At 31.9% G+C, this 22,980-nt stretch overlaps 1 protein-coding gene across 1 annotated transcript; it reads left to right on the forward strand.

Moving 5' to 3' along the window:
- LOC143070874 (gonadotropin-releasing hormone receptor-like) lies at window positions 1–20,992 on the forward strand. Its single transcript, XM_076244987.1, has 4 exons — window positions 1–655; window positions 15,259–15,460; window positions 16,115–16,403; window positions 20,489–20,992. The coding sequence occupies exons 1-4, from the start codon at window positions 140–142 to the stop codon at window positions 20,751–20,753; spliced, it is 1,272 nt and encodes a 423-aa protein (XP_076101102.1). The 5' UTR covers window positions 1–139; the 3' UTR covers window positions 20,754–20,992.
- The last annotated feature ends 1,988 nt before the right edge of the window (window positions 20,993–22,980 follow it).

Genomic DNA, 22,980 nt, shown 5'->3' on the forward strand with positions numbered 1-22,980 from the left:
TTAAGTAAAAGATTCATTCAACATTGAGAAGTTCTACTACTTCTGTTAAAAAACTTTGATTAGTTTTACTTAGCATGTTTTCTTGTGGGATGAGTATTTGAATAATTTTGAAGTAAAAGTTCTTTATTATTCTTGTGCCATGGATAAGAATTTTACATACAATGTTACGAGTAGTTTTGGTGAAAACGTTACATTTATTACAAGTTCAAAATGGCCACTTCGAACTGAGCAGCCGCCAACATTCAATGAAGCATTTATGACAAGGACTATAATATTTGGTCTTCTGTTTTTAATGGCACTAATAGGAAACACAGCAACCATTATCCAAATGTATAGAATGCGGAAGAGAAGATCAACGATAAATATATTAATTGTCAATTTAGCAATAGCTGATTTGTTGATTACATTTTTTATAATGGGAGTTGATGCTGTTTGGGCTTCTACGGTCCAGTGGTTAGCCGGAAACGTTATGTGTAAAATAGTAAAATTTGGTACTGCTACAGGTTTACTTGCGTCCACATATATTATTGTTGTGATCAGTTTGGACCGATGTTGCGTGATTATGGACCCTATAAGTCGTCACAAAGCTCCAAAACGAGTTAAAATCATGATTGTTATATCTTGGATACTCAGTGCCTTATTTAGTTTACCTCAGGTAAGTTACCTTTCTTTATCTGAAATAAAAGAAAGTCTTTAGTACGGGCGAACATGATTCATTTATGAGTTGTCTTAGTCTTTCAACTAGCTTGCAGTATTTTCGAGTAATGTTTTTTAGTTGCTTTTAAGTATGTAAGTTGTTTGTAAGTTGTTTTAGTGCCTCACACCGATCTTTTAAATAAGGCAAATTACAACCGATTTTTACAGTTGGTTCTTAAATTTATAAATCTATACCGTTAGTTTTCTCGTTTGAATTGTTTCACATTTATCATGCCTTTTAAAGTTGACTAGACTGCATGCGGATTGTTTTCATTGTTGAAGACCGTACAATGGCCTATAATAATATTGCTTACATATAAGCCTGGTGGGCAGCTGTCTATGGGCAATAAATCTTCATATCATGTGTAATTAGTCTGACCGAAGGCAAATATAAGGTTTTATTTAAGGTTATAAATGTATAAAAAATTGTCTGATCGTTAACATTACCTCATCTATACTAAAACTTCAAAGAATTAATATGGTGTTTAGTTTTTATTTGTTTATATTATTTTGTTCCTTCAACAAAGAAGACCTCCATCACTAATAATAATACATAACGGTATAGACCAAGTTAAATTATAATAATTTTTAAGTGCAGCAAATGTTATGTTTATACTCCATGCCAATACATATATGTATATATAATATCCTAATTCACCTTTAAACTATCATACGACAAATTAAAAGTGACTTAGTTTGCCCTCGTATGGTGTTTTTGGCCCATTTTAAGTCTTTTTGCACAACAACTAAGACAGAAACTGCGAAAAATGCGTTTAGGTTGAAACTATCATACGAATTATTCTATTAGCTTTTAAATTTAATATTTAGAATGTATTTGTTAGATATGATAAAAACTCAAATAGACTGACAATTGACAGAAACTTTGAATTAATACGATTAGCTGTATTAGAACATTAGAAATACCAATATATCCCAAACAATCAAATGGCTCGTTAAAGATAAAACTAAATTCATTGCCTATAAATGCCGATTTTCGTCTAATATAAAAAACTAAAAAAAAAAGGAAAGTAAAAAGTGTGCTTTAAATTAACGCAAAAACGAAATTGGTCATATGTTCGGATATGAAAATATGACTGAAACCACCATTTGACATCATATAATTTATTTCCCTCCTCTTGTTTGCGTATTTTTATGTTTTACCATGAACACTTTTATAGATAGACAGAAAAGATCAGCAGCAAAAAATGCAGTCTAGTATAGTTAACCAAACTTTAGGACTGGCATTATAAATTGACTCGTTATTGAAGATGTTGCCCTACAAAGGTTTTGACATTGGTAGTTACAGTTCTGATTCTTCACTAATCACGTGACTTAATACAAAAATAAAATAAAAGACTATTCAGCTCGGTGTATGAATTATGTTTCCGGGTACGGTGACATGTGTTCTAGTGGATTGTTACCTTGTGAATAATTATTGGTACGTTACAAATCCGGCTCAGCGTACCAATTAAGTACAAAACAAGTAAAACTATTTATATGACATTAACATGTGCTCCTGATGAGTATGATATTAATTTGCCACTTAGACGTTAAACGTCCATCCATCATCATCTCGTCTTGAATGCTATTATTTATAAATAAAAACTTTTAATAGCACAATGATAAGCCATACAAGATATATATCGTAAAAACTATAAACTTAACTGTTTAATCACCTCTAAAACAACAGAACATAATTAGTTTAACGAAACATGACGTAAGGAGTTCATACTGTGTTAAAACATTTGTGAATTATCTTGCGATATTCTAACTGACAATACCAGTATAACTACTTTACAACATTCAAGTCTATTATCTACTTCTTTGAACGTGTAGCAGGATACGCAATTCAATACTCGATCAGCAACATGTTGAAATCCATAAAACTCTCATGCGTTTCCTTATTCGATTGATTGCCCTTTGATGATGATTGTTATGAATTTAAGAGTTCTTAGAGATTTATCTTGAAGACAGTGTGATATTGAAAAAACTTAACTACAGCCTTAAAACCATTAACAGATCCTTTTTTTTATTTTGGTTTTTAATATTTGTATAACATACCAGGTTGGGCGTCATTTTATTGAACTGGAAGGTTTTGTAAACATTTTTATCCTGAACCTTTTACGTTGATTATTATGTCGTATTTTGTGAGATGAGCGATTCAGGTTCAATTGAATGTTTTTTCATGTTTTTGTCATCTGATCATTTTTTTTTTAATTTTTTTTTGCTAGCGGCTGTGTTAATTCTAATGTTTGAAAGTGCCTGTTTTTTATCATCTCATTCTAAAATTGTTTAAAAAGTTCGAATGAATAATCTTGTCAATATGATTTTTTGATTAAAATTCTCGGCATGATTGAATACACATTGTAAAAGTTGTAATAACAAAACCATATCGTGAATTACATTTTTTTTTATTTCCCATGTTAATATCTAGACATTGTGTATTCGTTTCAGATGTTTGACTGCCTCTGTTAATCTCATTCACAACTTGTCAAGATTTCAGGCGCTTAGATATGAAAATACATTTACGTTAAATTAAATTCGACAGCAATCTAACAACACAAAGTGATTAAAATAGACACTTGAATGTCAACATTTAGTTATGTATGTTACATTCGTAAACTAATGGTACTGAAGCTAGTATTACAATTCCCTCCGGTAAGCTTTAGCCTTACTTATATTAGACAAATTAGGTCTTTTGCAGTCATAAAGCAGTACGTATCTTAACGTTAATGTCATCGTTATGATTTGTATGGAGATTAATTCTAGATAGAATATAATAGTTGTGATGAGATAGAGTGTCGTTTTGAATGTGTGTGTATAAAGGTGGGTTTCTAAAACATTTAATTATTTACTAAACCTCCCGTGGAAAATATTTTATGCATAAAAGGCACCAGGACAGATTAAACAGGAAATCACATCTTTTATTTGAAGTGTGAAAACTTAGTTGAAACTATAAAATTTTAATTTGCATTGCAAATAGATGGGACATTAGCGATTAATAGAGCATCATAACATTTAAATGTTGTACTATCGAGAGAGAATGCCTATTGTTGTTAAATCTGTTTTTTCTAAAACTATTTGACTAAAAAAATTTAGTATTATGTCCACTTTAGCACATATAATTTGTCCACTTTAGTGCCTACATAATCGTCCACTTTAGGGCCGACATTATCGTCCACCTTAGCGCCTACATGATCGTCAACTTTAGCGCCTACATTATCGTCCACTTTAGCGCCTAAATTATCATTTACTATAGCGCATACACGATCATCCACCTTAGCGCCTACATGATCGTCAACTTTAGCGCCTACATTATCGTCCACTTTAGCGCCTAAATTATCATTTACTATAGCGCATACACGATCATCCACTTTAGCGCCTACATTTTCGTCCACTTTAGCATCTACTTTATCGTATAATTTAATCGTTTGAAACATACCTTCACAAGGTATTTGCGATGACCAACTTAAGCGAAAACTTACTGAGTTTATTAGGTATACTAACCATACGTATACGTTGACTTATAATTTATGTTCATTTTCTTTTAAAAGTGAACATACACGTTTATTACAGAGGAATAAACAGGTTTAAAAACGGAATGTGAAATTTTGACCCCATCCATTACTAAGAAATAACATTATTACCTTACACAGTTTATTAATTGAAAATCACATAACATGTATGTTCACAAGAACCCGTAATTTTCATTGCCAAAAAATAATCAGGAGGAATTACAAAATTACATTTTATATCCAAATAAAATACATTACTCATGACACTACGTGCTTTCTATGAAAAGCACAGATTTTACATGCTAATACCAAACTATGTTTTCATTGTAACAAATTTCATAGATTAACAGGAAATTTCTTTTCTCTGTCAGTTACAAGCTTTACTTTATTATTAGCAGTCCTTAATTTTGATAAAAAAAAAAAAAAATTCTAGTGGGAATCTACCAAGTTCCCCACATATATCATGAAGTCAGGAGTTGATTGTTTTAGATTGCGCAAGTAGATTACAATTTAAGATGAACACGTTCTGAAACAGAGGTGTAAACTATTCCCCAGACTTCACACCCGTACAGTAATATTGGCTGAACTACTTTGTCAAATAATTCTGTTGACATTTAAAGTTCGAAATATGCAATCTGCCCTTTCATAAAATATCGTACATAGCCCTTGTTGCTTTCTCTGATTGGGCCTTTTCCGCTTTTGTGAAACTTCCTGTTTTTATCAAATAATACACAAAGTTTTGAAATTCTCCAAACAATATCTAACACAATATCAGCTTTACAAACATTTTGTATTTTGCTTTTTTTACATTGACTTTCAATTTCCATTTATCACAATATTATTTGTATGTGTTTCTAACATAAGTATATGTATAGTGTGGACTGCATGCAGTAAAACAAACAGTTTTAAATACGCATTCAGGTTGCTACTTATTTGATCTGATAAGGTTTCAAACAATTCATATGTTTGTTCTGAAAAAGCTTTACAAATCGTCAAAATAAATAGAGAAAACAATGGAACATAAAATTTCTCCTCGTCGTACACCTACATTATATGGAATGTATTAGTAATCGGAATTTTCACCCTCACTGAAAATTTTTGATTTGACATTTTTTCAATCACATCGAATATATCGAGTAGTATTATTCATCTTTCCATTCGCCAAGGAGTTTTTAGGAAAGACCAGTTCTCCAAAGTGAATCGAATGCTTTATCTAAGTTTTTTGGAATGATATAGAGCTGTTAAAGCGTTGATCGTGCGCACATTTGAGCTTATAACACAATTTGCTATAAAAAAAAACTTTACTCTTCATCAAAAATTACAAAAAGCACGCAATTGTTATTAACATAAATAGTATTATTGTATAGCAATATAATATTCCCCACAGAAAGTAACCACAAGTTAGCGTGCAATAAATTCTAATATTGCACTAGTGCAATAAATCTTCAAAATTCATGACGTCATCAACGACAAAATCTAGTTTAAACCAATTCTTACTTTTAAATATTATATTGCTATACAATAAAAGGGTAATTGCATGAATATTGGGGAATATTGTTCCGAGTAGAATTTTATATTGCACGAGCTTGTATATAAAATTGAGAATGGAATTGGGAATATTTCAAAGAGACAACAACACGACCAAATTAGCAGATGACTGCCGAAGGCTATCTATGGGTCTTCAACGCAGCGAGAAAATCCAGCACCCGGAGGAGGTTCTCAGCTGGCCCCTTAATAAAATGTGTACGAGGTCAGCGACAATGGACGTCATACTAAACACCAAAACATGTTCATATACATTAGTGATATAGCAACCTCAAACATCACATTATAAGTTATATGGTTCACTACTGACCCCATACGGATCCATAGAGGGTTAGTAAAATTCATAGGGGGTGAGGCCGGAGGCCGAATCTCCTATGGATTTATTCACCCTCTATGGTCCGTAGGGGTCAGTAGCTAACCGTATAACGAATTTATCACACGCTGGATATTTTCTGCTGCGTTATGTTGAAAAATAAACAATGAAACACAACACAATCGATAGATGACGTCACCATTAACGCGTCATGAAACCCCTATGAAATCTACTAACCCCATACGGTCTCATAGGGGGTCACCACGTGACGGCGTTAAACCAATCACAACATGATATTTTACCCGCGGTGTGATAAGAATGTATCAAAATTTTAAATTGAATGATTATTATATTGGCTAGTGACCAAAAGGAGTTTAAAATGCCGACATTACCCCCTTTGGTACTCCCTGATGATTGATTGGGTGTTTGTTGTTTAACGTCCAGTGTCAAATAGTTCTTCATAATAAAAGAGTAAAATTATTACAATGTAGAATCGAAACGAGAAGGTTTTCATTTGATTTGATTTAAGTTATAAATACAGAGGCAAATGAATACTTCTATAGATATGTTTTTCTAATTACCCTTGTTCTGGTAGATATGTACGTTTTGATAATTTGAATTTATGTAACCACTTAAAATGAGATGCATGTAATAGTTGCTCTCAAACACCGGCAATTAATTTCTATAGGATGAAATGTGTCAGTGCAGTAAACAGATCATTGAATCAAAAGTGCTGAATAGACACAATCGATCCATCTGTATTATAAATTGTTTTAGTCAGTTATTATTTGTATCACTGCCAGCTGCCCATGTAATGCATCCAATTAATAAGCATACGATATTTAACAACTGAAAGCAGTCAAAAAAGAAAAAATGAAATTCATTAATTTTAAAACCTGCTGAATGTTAGATAATTTTAAAGATGGGAAAGTCTTTATAAACTGACATACGTGTAACTCAAATCTCAAATATAGCCTACCAAGGCTAAAAGACAAACTAACATCTTGAACTCGGATATCAAATACAGTCGCACAATTCCACTCAAACATAAAGTTTTATATGAATCTCTGATCCCAGATTCAAGTTTTATGTTTTTATGAAAATAAGGAGATGTTGCATGACTTCTAGAGAAACTACTAGTTTTCACCAAGTTAAATAAAAGTGGATGTAAGCAATTATATGAGAAAAACCGATACCGTAAAGTCGGCGTTAAAAGGCCCCAACTTGAAAAATAAGCATAATTTATAACAAAACAGTTCACGATAATCTAATGTGACGGACATGAGCCAATGACAACTACTGAACTACATGCTGCTGACTTCCGATAGACACATTAAGAATGCGGTGGGGTCAAACATGATTGAAGACAGCAACCATCTCCTAACTTTGGACAATAGTGCAAAAATACAGCATAAAAACCAACCAAAGAAATCAGTTGAAAGGGACTCAACTCATCAGATTAATACTAAGTAGAATACATATCTAAACAAATATTTATATTTGTCATCAGGGGCCTGTTTAAACTGACTATGCGGTATGGGCCTTGCTCATTGTTGAAGGACGTACGGTGACCTATAGTTGTTAATTTCTGTGTCATTTTGTCTCATGTAGAGAGTTGTCTCATTGGATCATACCACATCTTTTTATATATATATATATAAAAACACCGACCAGACGTACCTGGATATTTATACATCCTTGACAACAAGGAAGACTCAAGATACATATCTGAGTCTATTCGCAGATACTGACATGTAGGTGTTAATGATGAGAAGTTGGAGGTTAACAATAATTATTGGAAAGTTGAAATAATCCCGTTTGTCAAAGATGATAGTTTGAAGGCGTCCATCTGTGTCAATATCTCGGAAAAGGTCAAGATATAAAGCATATCGTCTTGTGACGTTAGTAACCTTAAGTTCAGGTAGAGATGTAGTCTGCAAGTACTCACTGAAATGTGGGTTAATTGAATATGATTGATTTACGCCGCATCAAAACAAACAACTTTATAGCGGCTATTGAAAAATATGACATTATCAAAATGTCTGAAAGAGAAATGAAAGAACATAAAAAGATGGGGTTCTTTAAAATTGATAGCCCACTTGTATATGATGTTGTCATCAGTGAAGTTTATCAAAAAAGTAAGATTTTTCATAAGAGACACAGATGTCTTATAAACCATGAGTAAAAAATTGGGTCTTAAAATAATTCTTTGATACAAAAATGTACTGTGTACACGTAAATCAACTTTGATCTTAAAAGATAACAACGTAAATAAATTGTAAGCTGAGCTAAAGTAATTTAAACATTTGTTATGCGAAATTAAAACTATTAACAAAACCTAGCTTAAAGGTCAGTTAAATAGACATGTCTCTTTTATTATATATATTATACTCAATTTATAAATAGAAAACAGTAAAATTATAATAAAAGTTTCATTGCAATGCATTAATTGTGTTCTGAGATGACGTAGAAATGAAAATAGAATAAAAATATGCCTGTTTTTGATGTCTGTTCGTGTAATCCCACTCAATGTCATATAGTGTAGATATACTTAATAATAAAATGAATATCACCCATTTAAATGAGAAAAAAAGAAAGCAACTATTGGTGCTTGCCAAATTGATGTATGCATGCAGCCATACAGGGATTTTTTTTTACAAACTTGTTTTATAGTCGGTGTTAAATGTGAATGTTTTATTTTCTTATTATTAATTTTGTTTTTCTTCAAAAAGATGAAGCCTTCATAGTATTCATAGTAAATGAAATATAGCATCAGTTTTACAGACATCTATTAGGTTGTAAGCGTTAGTAGCTATAGTGTTAGTATTTAAGCGTTAGTAGTTATTAACAATATGAACAATCTCTACGTGTGGTGTTTATTGTAAATATTACCATTATCTTAAATATACAACGGCGAACATAAAAGCATAAGGTAATAAAGTATATATATATACATTGATAAGATTGAAACATGTTAATCTCTTAACATGGTTCTTTTAATGCCTTTTTATCAATCATTAATATTTAAAATTGGAAATGGGAAAAAGTCAATGAGACCACAACCCGACCAAAGAGCAGATAACAGCCGATGACCACAAATGGGTCTTCAACGCAGCGAGATAATCCCGCACCTGGATGTGGGCCTCCGCTGTCCCCTAATAAAAATGTGAACTAGTTCAGTGCAAATGGACGTCATAGTAAACTCCAAAACATTTAAATGAACTAAAATTAAAAAAAAAAAACCATACAAGACTAACAAAGTCTAGATGCTCCTGACATCGGACAGGCGCAAGCATGATGCTAGACTTAACATGTTTTGTGGGATCTCAACCCTCCCCTATACATCTGGCCAATGTAGAATAAAGAAACACACAGCAATATGCACAATGAAACTCAGTTTAAAAGAAAGTCCGAGTTCGATGTCAGAAAAGGTAACAGAAGAACTAAGCTTAATGTCAATGATACTAGTGCCTACATTAACAAAGGACTACTAGTAGTTACTGACATGCCAACTCCAGACCTCAATTAAACTGATTGAAAACAATATGTCTTCATCATATGAATATCAAGCAGAATCGCTGCGTTAAAGGTGTGGTATCATAAGATATATGAGAAGAACATAATATACTTCGTAGCATGCCAACAACTGGGTTTAGAATGTATAAAGTAAAATCACAAAAATACTGAACTTACAGGAAAATCAATTCGGAAAATCCATAATCACATGGCAAAATCAAATAACAAAACGCATCAAAAACGAATGGACAAGAACTGTCATATTCATGACTTGGTACAGGCATTTTCAAATGTAAATACTGGTGGATCAAACCTTGTGTGTGTTTATTTCAGACAGCATAGTTAGTTCTTCTTGCTTAATTTTGTAACACGAACATTTTTTTTTAATTAGCAGTTTCCATTTTATATTTTCGTGTATTACTTGTGTAAGTCAAACATTTGACAATATCAACCAAAGTTACCCGAACAGAGGATTAGTATCATTGCAGTAACAATATTGGAACTCAATATGATTTGTTCTATGTATTGAAGAATCATAACATATGCACACTTTGTACATCTTTTCTTTTAAATCCCTCAAGAGATCGAACAAAAACTGTCACAATTTCCTCTTAAATCTGATAGTAAAATACAAAGACAATGCAATTACATCATTCTCATTGTAAAATATCAAGACAAGACAACCATGTATGCAATAAGACATGATTACCATCATCTCGGTAATAGAAGTTGTTTTAGAATGACACGAATCGATCTAGAAGTGTTTTGTCTTCTTTCAAGTTCTACCACAAGCGCATGCCATTCACAAGGGAAAGAGAATCTTAGTGATTTCGAGTACATTATATTTGTACGTAGAGTTCTAATATTCTAATGTGAAATCGCAAAATAAACTTAACTACTTAAATCCTAATATAATTGTCGCGCAATTGTATACACTATTAATTAAAAGTGCTATTTGATTTTAAAGGGTGGCATTCTAATACTTTAATGTCCTGTCATTTGAACTTGTAACTTTAAATTCCTTAAAGATCATACTTAGAATGTCATTTTGACATCCTACTCATTCGTATGTTTAATCGGATTTTATGGCAAAGTCAGGTGTTATATACCCTTACTTGTATTTTTTGCACAATATAACGACATTCAAATTGATCCATTTGTTTTTCTTCATATATGTAAGCTGAAATCCGTATTAAGTTATAGCTCTTCGTGAACATCATGTCTTAAAATGACATTTAAAACAACATCATTAACGACATGTTACTTCAACCAGTTATATTAACTTTGTTCTCTAAAGTGCATGGAGTTTTCATCTTGTTAGTAATAGAGTTGTTGTAGAATAAAAGAACGTATGGGAATATCAATATACGTGCAATAAAGTTATAACTAGTATCTATTTTCTGACACCAATAATTGCATAAATGTGTTGTTTAAATCAAAATTGGGTATTTATAATGTAAACTTATTTTTCTAGAATGGTAAATATGCACAAAAAGTTGACACTGTGGAGAGTTATTTGATTAACAAAGGCTAGAGGTTCCTGGCGTATGCGCAAAAATGCGGCCGGGCTGAACATGTTTTTTTGACATTCAAACTCTCCCCCTTTTACCTCTAACCAATGTTGAATTACCAAGCGTACATTAAAACTCAGAATAGGTAACAGGAGAAACAAAAACCAAAATAACAATGATAAAACTAAATTAACAAAGCACTGCTAGCAGAAACAAACACGTCAGCTCCTGATTTTTTATTAAACTGATTGAAAAATTGTGCTACCATTATACTAATTAATTATTATATTATTGCATTCATTTAAATTATATAACCTGTTGTAATCCGTGTCAAATAGAATGTAATTAAAAGTAAAGAGAAGCTACTGCATGCGACTTCTAAATCATTTACATCGATAGTGCACAAGGTACATTAATTGCGCTATTGAACAAAACTGATTTAAAGTGAAATATTTTGCTCTGAATTGCGGAAAAGCCACATATGTGTAGATATTTAAGGATTTATTTTCATGAAGAATGCAAGTACCGGTTAATCTATATTCAGTCGCCTCACGAGAAAGTTTTTTGTTTGTTAATCAAACATTAAATGATGGCATTATTATGATTGTAAAGATAAAAGGATAAACTACAGAGGTGATCTAGTACCCGCAGCCAGCAAACCGGAAACCTAACCATTCCATATGTATAAAGAAAAAGGAATGTTATTCTTGACATTTTGACGATATCAAATTAAACAAAATCAAACTCAACATGTATTTGAGTGTTCATATTACGTAATACAATATGATAAGATTTGTGCAATTTTTTCTTCATTTCTATTAACTGGAATCCAACTATGTGAAGGGACAGACATACGGATCAGTATTTACACGTGACTACGTTGAATATGGTATATATGTACTTATAATAACTGATTTTAAACTATCCTGTTATAAAAGTGGTTGAAAACACTTCATTATAGAATGTTATCCTTTTCTTGATTTGTCCTCTGAAAACCTCGGGGATTAGTGTTAATATAAAGACAATAAATATCGACATTGACATGTTTTAGTCGTCCTAAAACTAGTGTGTTTAGTCTTTCTTTATTTATAATCTAGACACCACAAATACAACTATCGAGTACTATAACACTCGAACTATAAAAATGAGATTAGGACAATCGAACCTTTGATATGTGTTCTGTGGTCCAAACCATTCCAATAAAATTGGTATAAGCTGTTCTTTATTAATCATCTGAAAACCACGTTAATTTTTTTGTAATAATTAAGTATCATTCATCACTCTAAAATGTTTAACGTGAAAATAGATAAATAAATCAAACTGATTAAGTGGTCAATTTCACTTTCAATTAAATGTCAATGAATTTTTTGAAAAAAAGCATAACAAAATTATTCATTCAACAATCAAGTACCCTCTTACTGATCAAAGTTCAAACGACAAACACCGAATAAAAAATCTTTAAAACATTCTAGTCAAATTTCAATAAATTTTAAAAAGAGCTTATTCATTTACCCTCTTGATGATATATACAATCACAAGAGAACCAACTGATCGATAGCATTAAAATACCTTAATCCAAAATGCAGTTTGGTTCTAAACATTCTAACATTTGTTGTTGTTTCCTGCTCTCTCAAAACGAGTGGTCAATTTTTACTTACTAAACATCACTCTTCATGAGTTCAATGTTAGTAAGTCATGATAATGATTTATATATTTCATCAGTTTATTGCATTATGAAACAATACCGATCTTAAGTGAAATATATTTGTCTTTGAATTGCGGAAAAGCCCCATATGTTAATATATCTAAGGATTCCTTTCATCAGTATGATCATTGCAATTACCGATTAATCTGTGTTCAGCCGTTTTATATTGTAAGAATAAAACACTATGCAATTTAATAAACTTAACATGCAATCTTCGATTGGAAATAAATATCTTAACAGTATGCTATTTTGATTTGCACCTGTGTAAACCTTTGAGTTATATCTATTGACAGAGTGTTATGTTTTATAACAGAGAAATAAAAATACTAGTTTCCCTTCATCTCCATCTTGATACAAGATATATGTAACTTCAATAAAGTGGTGGTAAATTCAGGAAACTGAAATAATGTACATGTTATCTTTATGGCATGGTTTGATAATTAAATCATACAGTATTGCCCATTGACTTGTTATTACTCTTTAACAATCATGAAACTGCTAGTGTATTATCACTACATTATTGAACAAAAACGTCTGATAGTTCGGTTGGTATAGATATAGTCCGCTGTTTTCTAATTCGATAGAAAGACAGCCAAACTCATAAATCGAAAACAAACTGACAACGCCATGAAAGTCCCGAATCACATGGCAAAATCAAATGACAAAACACATCAAACGAATAGAATGCATGCATATATCGTAGGATTCTTTCAGCATGCTGTATTAGCTTTGTCTGTCACTTGGCGAATGGACATGGCTGGATGTCACACATTCAGAACCCCCTCCCCCCCCCGAAAAAAAAGAACAAAAATAGCAGCCCCCTCTTGCAAACATGCATATATTACTGGTTATAAAGTCAAATGGTTGTACCCGCAAAACATTCCCTCTTTTTTTAGAACAATCATAATTCTCACCATCTATAAAATTGAAATAATGAAATTGCATGTGACTGTCATACAAGTGAGAGGTTTAACTAGCTATCAAACCAGGTTTAATCCACATGTTATACTCACTGATATTGTTATAAGATAATTTATAAATATGTACATATTCAAGTGCAAGTTGTCATTATGGAAATTTAGGTACTCGCTTGGTGGTTAAACAAATAAATATATCATGAATCTAATATGGTTTTACATCGAAGTTAAGAAGGATATTTAAAGTAATTAGATACATCCGTGTATGGTAACCAATGATCATTATGTTATGTTATGTGCGAAACGATACCTTTTGCATAAACTTGTTCCCTTTAATATATAACACGTGTGAGTCGCAAATGTATTTTGATTGTTTTCAGTTAACGCGCTGGTCTCTGACAGCTTGCTACTGTATTAAACGAAGTGAAATTGTTTTTATTTCATTTTGACTTGCTAAAGTACCTTTTTATGGTATTTGTTCATTTACAAATAAGCATGTTTGAAATAGTACTTAAGGACTCAAAGAAGGACAATATATAATTCAATCAGTTTAATGCATACATGTAGTGCTTCATAAGTAAGTAAAAATTTTGATGCGATATTTGTATGTTTCTTCCGCTAAAAATTTAAAAACCGAAACAACTAATCTTTGAAAGGTTTAAAACATATTGCAACATGTGACATCCATTGACGTGTTTAGGTTGATGTTGTTTTCTTTTTCTTTGATACTACAAATCGATTTAACGAACGTAAACAAGCTTATAGGAGTAAATAGTATAATAATTTTACAGTTAATAAGTATGTTCCTTTTTACAAATAAAATGGCTATTCCCCTTCGTTGAACAATCCATGACATGCTTTAGGGATTGTATTTGCATATAATGCTACACGTATATTTAAATGCATGCAGACACTAAGTCAATGTGAAAGATGTTCTTTTATACAGTAAATTGCTATTTAATTGACAAAAAAACATCCCGTCAAACTCGTCCGTTTTCTTAATCTAAAGTATTTTTTTCTCGATATCAGGATTTTCTGCTTGTTACTTGTTAAGATATTTTCACCAATCTTTTCTTTGTTTTGATGATTTGCACTGGAGTATTTTGTTAGTGTATATATATTTCTGAATGCTCCTTATTTCTATGCTGTATTGCATTTCAATTTTAATTCCTAAAATCAATATTTATTGTTCGAAATGCATTCAGTAATAATGGCATTATCAAATAAACAAGGCAATCATAGCACATCTCTTTATTTATATCAAAGTAATCAAACAAGAATTATGGTTTTATATTTTAAATAAAGAACCTAAAGTGCAGTATCAACAGACTTGGTGATCAGTTAACTGCTAATATTATTTGATGTGGTATTGGTTATTACTGTTTTGCATGTGCTTAAGTTCTGTTAATTAAATAAATAGGTATTGTAGCGTCGTACGTTTCGTGTTCATAATTTTAATGTACAATTTTTATTCACCTTTTAATACAATGATTTTTATTATCTATCGAGTGAAATTTTAATAACCCCATTATGTTTTCAGGTTTTTATATTTAGTGTACTGAGAGGACCATTTGAGGAAGATTTCTACCAATGTGTTGATAAGACATTCCCTTACAAGCAATATCAGAAAATGTACAACATGTTTTCATTTATTACCCAATTTATGATACCTCTAGGAATTATGGTCGTATCGTACGGTCTCATATTTTACACAATATCTATAAAATCTAAGGAATTTAGAGGTAAGTGTTCAGCTACGTCAAGAAACTTGTACTACATGCAATGTTTACAGTACCGGTGTTCAATATAATGGTTGTCTTATTGACAATCATACCAATATATCCATATATTTAATATGCCTTTACTGTTTGACATTTTAAAGATTATAATCATACAGTGCGTATTTCAACAAAAGCAGGCCACAGTTGACCATTTATTTACATGTACATGACACACAGTTGGTATCAATTGTATATATCACACAGTGTTGCTCACTGGAACATATCGACATCACAATTGGATATTGATCTAATATGAGGCTGGTGTTACCTGATAATCTCCAAAAGGAATATTGTTTTTATAATAAATGGGTATCCTTTGTCATATTTTGTCGGCTAACAAATATGCGAGACATAATAAAATGCTTCTTTTAAGTAAACCTATGCTTATTGATGGTAATCCCGAAATGAAAAGAAGTAGGAAAGAATTTGAAATTATGTTCAAATTGCTACAGCTTTTTCAATGTAAAAGTTAATTATTTCCAAATCGATTCTTTAACCTTTATTTTTTGTTATCGTTGTGCTCACAAACTTCATCATATTTGTTTGTAATCGCACCAAAGTGATTTTTTTAAAGTGATAATCATATTCAATATAAGCATATATTTATATTTTTAGAACCAGAACATGCGTCAACGTCGTCAGAATCAGCGAGAGGACAAGTAAGGAGCACATTCATGAGGAAAGCAAAACGAAAAGCGTTGCGAATGTCTATTTTTATTGTAGCAACATTCATCGTTTGTTGGTTTCCTTACTATGTTATATTTACAAGAAAAGCTTTCGGTGATTCCGAGGAAACATATGATGCTACATTATTAACAGTTTTAACAACGATTGGCCAGTCGAACGCAGTGTTGAATCCTATCATATATGGAGCTTTCCATTTGTGCAAGGTGCATAAACCAAGGTTAGTTGGGAAGGCCGCTTTTTCAAAACCCAGTAATAAAAATGACTGTAATGGCTACATCTTCTTGTTAGTGCGGACTACGGATGTCAAATGTATTAAGATAAGACCCAATGAAATTCGACTGGACATCTCAAAATGAGGTCAGTGTAAATTCAATGTTATTTAGCTTTCTTCTAATATTTCTATCTCTCTATCTTCAAAATTATTGAATATGAAATTTTTGTCTATTTACTGGGTAACGAAAAAGCGATGCTTCTTTTAGAACTTCTATGTTGTGGTAGTGAAAAATGTCATAAGCAGATTTCTGGACTAATTGGTTATCAAAGGTACCATGATTATAATTTAGTACACCAGACGCGCGTTTTGTCTACTAGTATCCAAGACTCATCAGTGACGCTCATACCAAAATATTTATAAAGCCAAACAAGTACAAAGTTGAAGAGCATTGAGGATCCAAAATTCCAAAAAATGTGCCAAATGCTAAAAAACAAGAATCAAAGGGCACCCCTTGATCTTCCACATAAGTGTTTTTCTTTGTTTTTTTAATACATCCATAAGAACTTCGATAAAGAGTCTATAAAATCAATATATAAAGTGGACAATTCCTAGACTGTGTCGGAAACGGAAAGTAGGCGAGTTGTTAGGGTATTTTTTTTATTCATTAATAACCTTATATCATGCAAAAAATCGTTTATGGAGCGTCATAGTATTGTTCTAAACGGGGTAAAATTATTTTGAAAACCCATGATTCTTTCAATGTGAGAAATACTTGGGAATTCCTTATTATATTTTCAATACTTCATTAAAGTAAACGAAAATGCAGAAATTAAGCCAACATGTATAGGAATGAACATTCTACTGATTTCGACTTCTATTGGTCAATTCCCTTTTCCCATGGAATAGTGATTGCAAGTTGAAACGACAGCTATCCTTAACTGCTCATGACATTTCATAAATCTGTAGTTTTTGTATCATATAACAACAATTGTCGTTTTCATCATTACGTTTATAATTATTCAATGTTTTTATATGTAAAATTATATATTTATATAGTTTGTAGATGTGTTTGTTCGTTCGTTTGGTGGTAGATAATAAAGGCAGCAGTAGTATACCGTTATTTAAAAGTAAAAAAGTGAATGAGCACTTTATCAATTATAGAGAAGGCCCAACTATTATTCCAATAAACAATATATTATTTGTTGTAAACATTTAGCCTTTATGCACATGCAAATGTAGCAAATCCTTGATCACGAATGCTGTGCTACCGACTTTTACAATTAATAGCTAGATGTGAATATCTGTTGTCTAATTGAAACAATGGGAAAGATGACGAAATTTAATACTAAATTTGAGTTGATGGCGAGGTAATGTTGATATGATTCATTACCAGATACATTTAAAGGATGTTTGACCTTACGACGTACATACACAGTTTAATTCCTAATTTAAAAGAGATGTATATACTGAATGATAATTAGTTGAATTACACAAATTCATCCAAATGATACCAGTTTCATTTTGTTCTCCAATTTTAACTTTGAATTAAACAAACACTTTGATGCACATATATTGTTATTGTAAGCTGGTAGGTTAGTTCACCATTGTGAGTTATCTGCCACGTTATAGTTGCCGTGACATTATTTTTTTGAAAGTTATTTGTGTAAAGGTAAAAACGAAACATGTGCAAATTAAATGCCAGTTATTTCTCTTCATTTTAACATTTTAAGAATACTTGCATTTTTTTATTAAAAATTTTCATAGACCCCTTTGTTTGATTGAACCAAACAAATATAACTTTTCAATCTCTTTCCAAAATCAACTAACAATTACCACAAGGGTTAACACAACCAAATAAAATAACACCGACGTTTATAAAAATAACACATTATAAATTCCGTGCATCCGAACCTCTGGGTTCACTTTCCGTCCGAACCTCTGGGTTCACTTTCCGTCCGAACCTCTGGGTTCACTTTCCGTCCGAACCTCTGGGTTCACTTTCCGTCCGAACCTCTGGGTTCACTTTCCATCCGAACCTCTGGGTTTACTTTCCGTCCGAACCTCTGGGTTCACTTTCCGTCCGAACCTCTGGGTTCACTTTCCGTCCGAACCTCTGGGTTCACTTTCATTCCGTGCATCCGAACCTCTGGGTTCACTTTCATTCCGTGCATCCGAACCTCTGGGTTCACTTTCCGTCCGAACCTCTGGGTTCACTTTCATTCCGTGCATCCGAACCTCTGGGTTCACTTTCATTCCGTGCATCCGAAGCTCTGGGTTCACTTTCATAAGGAACGCTGGAACATAAGAATTAGAAAGCCAGGGATACATAAATATGTAGAGTCGTTAAGGTATGAAACCGCTAATTCATAACCCCTTTGCTTTCTATGTTAAAATCTGCAATTTCAAGCATTAGTGGGTACTCTGTCTTAAGTTCAAATAAAGTGACAGTCATTCCATGTCAAAAACAATACCTTATCCATACTTGTACTGAAACATTTAACATGCCTTCAATTGCATATTAGAGCGTACTGGTTCCCAGAAGGTTGATAGTAAAATAGACGGTACTTCTGATCTGAACAACAGGGTCACTGTGCTCTCTATTATAAATTTATTACTTCTTTACCATTAATCAGAAACTTTCAGTAATGGTTCTACAGTGATTCCAAGTCCAAATCTTTCATTAATCACCAACAACTACCAACATATTTTACCTATTGACAAAGATGCAGCTATGCGAAAGAACTATGGGGTTAAAAATGTTTACATTTTCTTTTTGACCAGACCAAGATTAATAGTTCTATACCATAAGAGCGGTATGACCAAAACTGTTCACAAATCAGTCGCTATATTTATCTAAGGTTAAATTTGCGTCTAAATTAAAAAATCACTAAAACTTACCCGTTATCTTAAAACTGCTATGAATGGTGACAATTTGAAAAGACAGAAAATTAAAGACTGTTGAAATCTAACTGGTATTTATTTACGTCAAAACTGTAAGACGACTTTTTATAGGAGTTTTTGCCTTTAAATGTCAAATTTGCTATCACCTTTTAAACTTTTGCTTTTTAACTTTGAAAGCTATAATCGAAATAAAGAATCTTTTTTTGGCCATTGCATATTAACTTGGAAATTATAATAAAAACGTTAAATTTAAAAAAATGATCAGCAAAACTAGATCTAAAAGTAAGAAATTATGGCTGAATCTTCATTCGACTTGTCATTGGAGTTATTGCCAATTAGAAATGATTTTCACAATTGATGCATCAATGGGTAAATCAATCAACCTGTATGTTATGAATCGTATCAGTACCGATTCACTGGCTACTGAGCTGAAACAACCTGGACCTGTAACTGTTGTTCCCAAGCAGTGGGGTTGACCGAAAATGTACCATTATATATAACATTTCTCTTATACTTGATTTTTTTTTTGTTCGCACAGTTTCCTAGTAAAATGGTAGGTTGAATCGTAATTCAGATTTTTTTTTCGTGTTTCTTTTTTCTCATGATAATTTACTGTTATATATATATACTGGAATGCGAACATTATGAATTGCAGTTCCCTAACTTATGATAAAAAAGCAATATCTGATTAATTCGATCGCAAAATTTCAAAAAGAAAAATCACTGCGAAATGTATGAATTCAATATTTTATTATAAAGACTAGTCATATTTTTCGAATTTATAGAATATTGCAATACGTTCTGAATGTTCTCGGATAACTATACGTTCTGAATGTACTCGGATAACTATACGTTCTAAATGTACTCGGATAACTATACGTTCTGAATGTACTCGGATAACTATACTTTCTGAATGTACTCGGATAACTATACGTTCTGAATGTACTCGGATAACTATACGTTCTGAATGTACTCGGATAACTATACGTTCTGAAGAACTCTGATAACTATACGTAATCCAAGTCCCAGTTTAACTGTAGTATTTGACTACATATTCTAATGTTTAATTATCTACTTTCAGGTTTTACTGTAGTGTTTGACTACATATTCTAATGTTTAATTATCTACTTTCAGGTTTAACTGTAGTATTTGACTACATATTCTAATGTTTAATTATCTACTTTCAGGTTTATGAAAAGAGACAAATCACCAGGAACATTAGATAAAATTCCCTTCATTCGTCGTTACACCAGACACGAGGACCACGATGGGGCTAATGGAACCAATATGACAATAGTGGCGATGAGGCGAAATACGGTTATCATGTGTAAATGTAGTCAAACTCCAGCAATGATCAAACAATCAAAGGTTCCATGTATCATCATTATGTGTAAATGTGATGAAGGGACCAAACCATTAACGGAAGAGGTTACTTCTTCTGGAGATACATAATAATACACAAATGACAATAAATTACGAAAGGAATAATGTTAATGACTACACATTACGTTAAAGCATTTGCTCATTTTGTCACACCTTAAATAAAATAAGTATACGGTGAATTGTGAAATGTTAGCATCCAGTTATTGATGCTGCTATTGATGAAGTGACACATATCGACTTAAATCAAATTAATGCAATTTTAAAAGAAGTTCTGCATTAAATATTAAATACCTACAATGCACAAATAATGTGAGATTTAACCATTTGAATTTACGCCCAAACAAATACATTGCGTAAAACATCTGTAATAAAAAAATAATTGATGGAAAAAAAATGTGATCAATTTCATTAATTTACGTTTGAAAACGTAGGTTATACGTCTATTTCTGCAACAAAAAATCAACATCACCCGCCGCTATCCATGTCTTTTGTAGACGACCTACCTTAACAACATAGGCGTACTGACTCCTTGACTGGTGATTCCCTCGGGCACTTAACGGCCGCATATTAAAGGTTTGAATCTAATGGCGTCAAAAACAAAGATATCAGGCATACATTTTGAATCCGCACGTTTCCAAGTAATCAGTTTCGCAAGATTATAAACAGAAGGAAAACCAAATCAAACAGAAAAAGGTGAAAAGAACTATTAAAACTCGTGTCAAATGATTGCATTATATTTTGATTTTAACTGCATACACATTATGCAACAGTACTTTACCGTTGTTCAAACCCGCTAGTTGGTTTGGTGCAACATACAAACAAAGAGAAATTAAACTCAACCTTGGGTTGATTTCAAAGGACTTTTCAAAGGTATGAATATTTACTCTAGTAAACAAAGGAAATGGAGACAATACAAGCTGATGATTTAAACTTACGTCGAAGAAATGCATACAAACCAAAGGTTCAAAATACGACGAAAAGACTAAAGATACATTCACAACTAAAGATTGAGCAGCGCGAACACAACCAAAAACTCTACTGAAGCTGTTTGTTTATTGTACATTACAGTTACGCCGCAGTTTTCCTTGTTCACAAAATGTATAAACCAACCATTTTACATTTCATTCGATCACTTTGTTCCTAGGCCTTATTGATTGATGCTCACTTGGAAGGACATTCGAAAGTATTTGAAACATATATTTTGTTACTTGTATGTATTGTTAAATTGTTGTTAAGATTTAAAATAAACAGGAGCTAACATGATATGACGTTATTTGCTAATAATTATCTACATAATATATCTGCTATTAATAATAGATGCTATAAATATATTCATTACGTTATCCAATTATGTCTTCTAAATTAATATTACGATGGATAATGTGTCTGTGCTTCTAGCATTACAAGAATAGAAACATTTCAGACACTAATAACGTCCAGTAGAATATGTGTCTTGTATATTCTTGACGAGTAAACTTAGAATAGAATACTTTCTGTCGTTGGATAGATATTAATACGCTTGAGTAATTGCATGGTAAATCTTTAAATAGGCCTTTTTCATATTACCGACTTTTGACTCCAGGGTCTACAATTATTCAACATGTTACTTACTCTGTGGTAGGACATCCTGCTACTTTGTCAATTACGAGCAGCCAAAAAAGGTAAATCAAATGTATATGATCGGTGGGGGAATTTACTATTTTACGATGATTTAGTCATGTATAGAAAGCATTAAAACAGAAATCTTTTTCTCAAAATTGTACCGATTAAAATCTTGAATTAACTTATTTACGTTGCTCTTGATTGACCGAGTGCCAGAATGTCCTATGACAGAGAAGGTTACTTGTGGAAAAATATTAATTACTGAGTCAAAAGTCGGATTGTTTTGCTTGGTATATTTGAATTGATTCTCAGTGAGTTTTGTTATAAACTATTGCATTACGAATATCAAGAGTAAAAGTATACATTCAACCCTTGCATTTGTCACTGTGTATATCATAAGTTAGACAACTCGGTTGATAGTGGTTAGTTTTTATCCTAATATATTTGTCCTTTTGTAGATTTCTTAACGATAGCAGATCTAATGTAGTGTCTATTACATTTATTTACCTGTTTTCTGAAAACAGAGCGATATTTGACTAGGCACATATGTACATGAATGTTTATTGATGAGAATCTATTTTTTTCTACTTTAATGTGTGGATGTGTGGTTGAGCTGTTATTTTATTTACGTGTAATTCTTCTTATTTTCTTTATAAAAAGTATAATAACAAAAATACTGGAGTCGATTTCACAA

The sequence above is a fragment of the Mytilus galloprovincialis genome, chromosome 4, assembly GCF_965363235.1.
Source record: "Mytilus galloprovincialis chromosome 4, xbMytGall1.hap1.1, whole genome shotgun sequence".
NCBI lineage: Eukaryota > Metazoa > Mollusca > Bivalvia > Mytilida > Mytilidae > Mytilus > Mytilus galloprovincialis.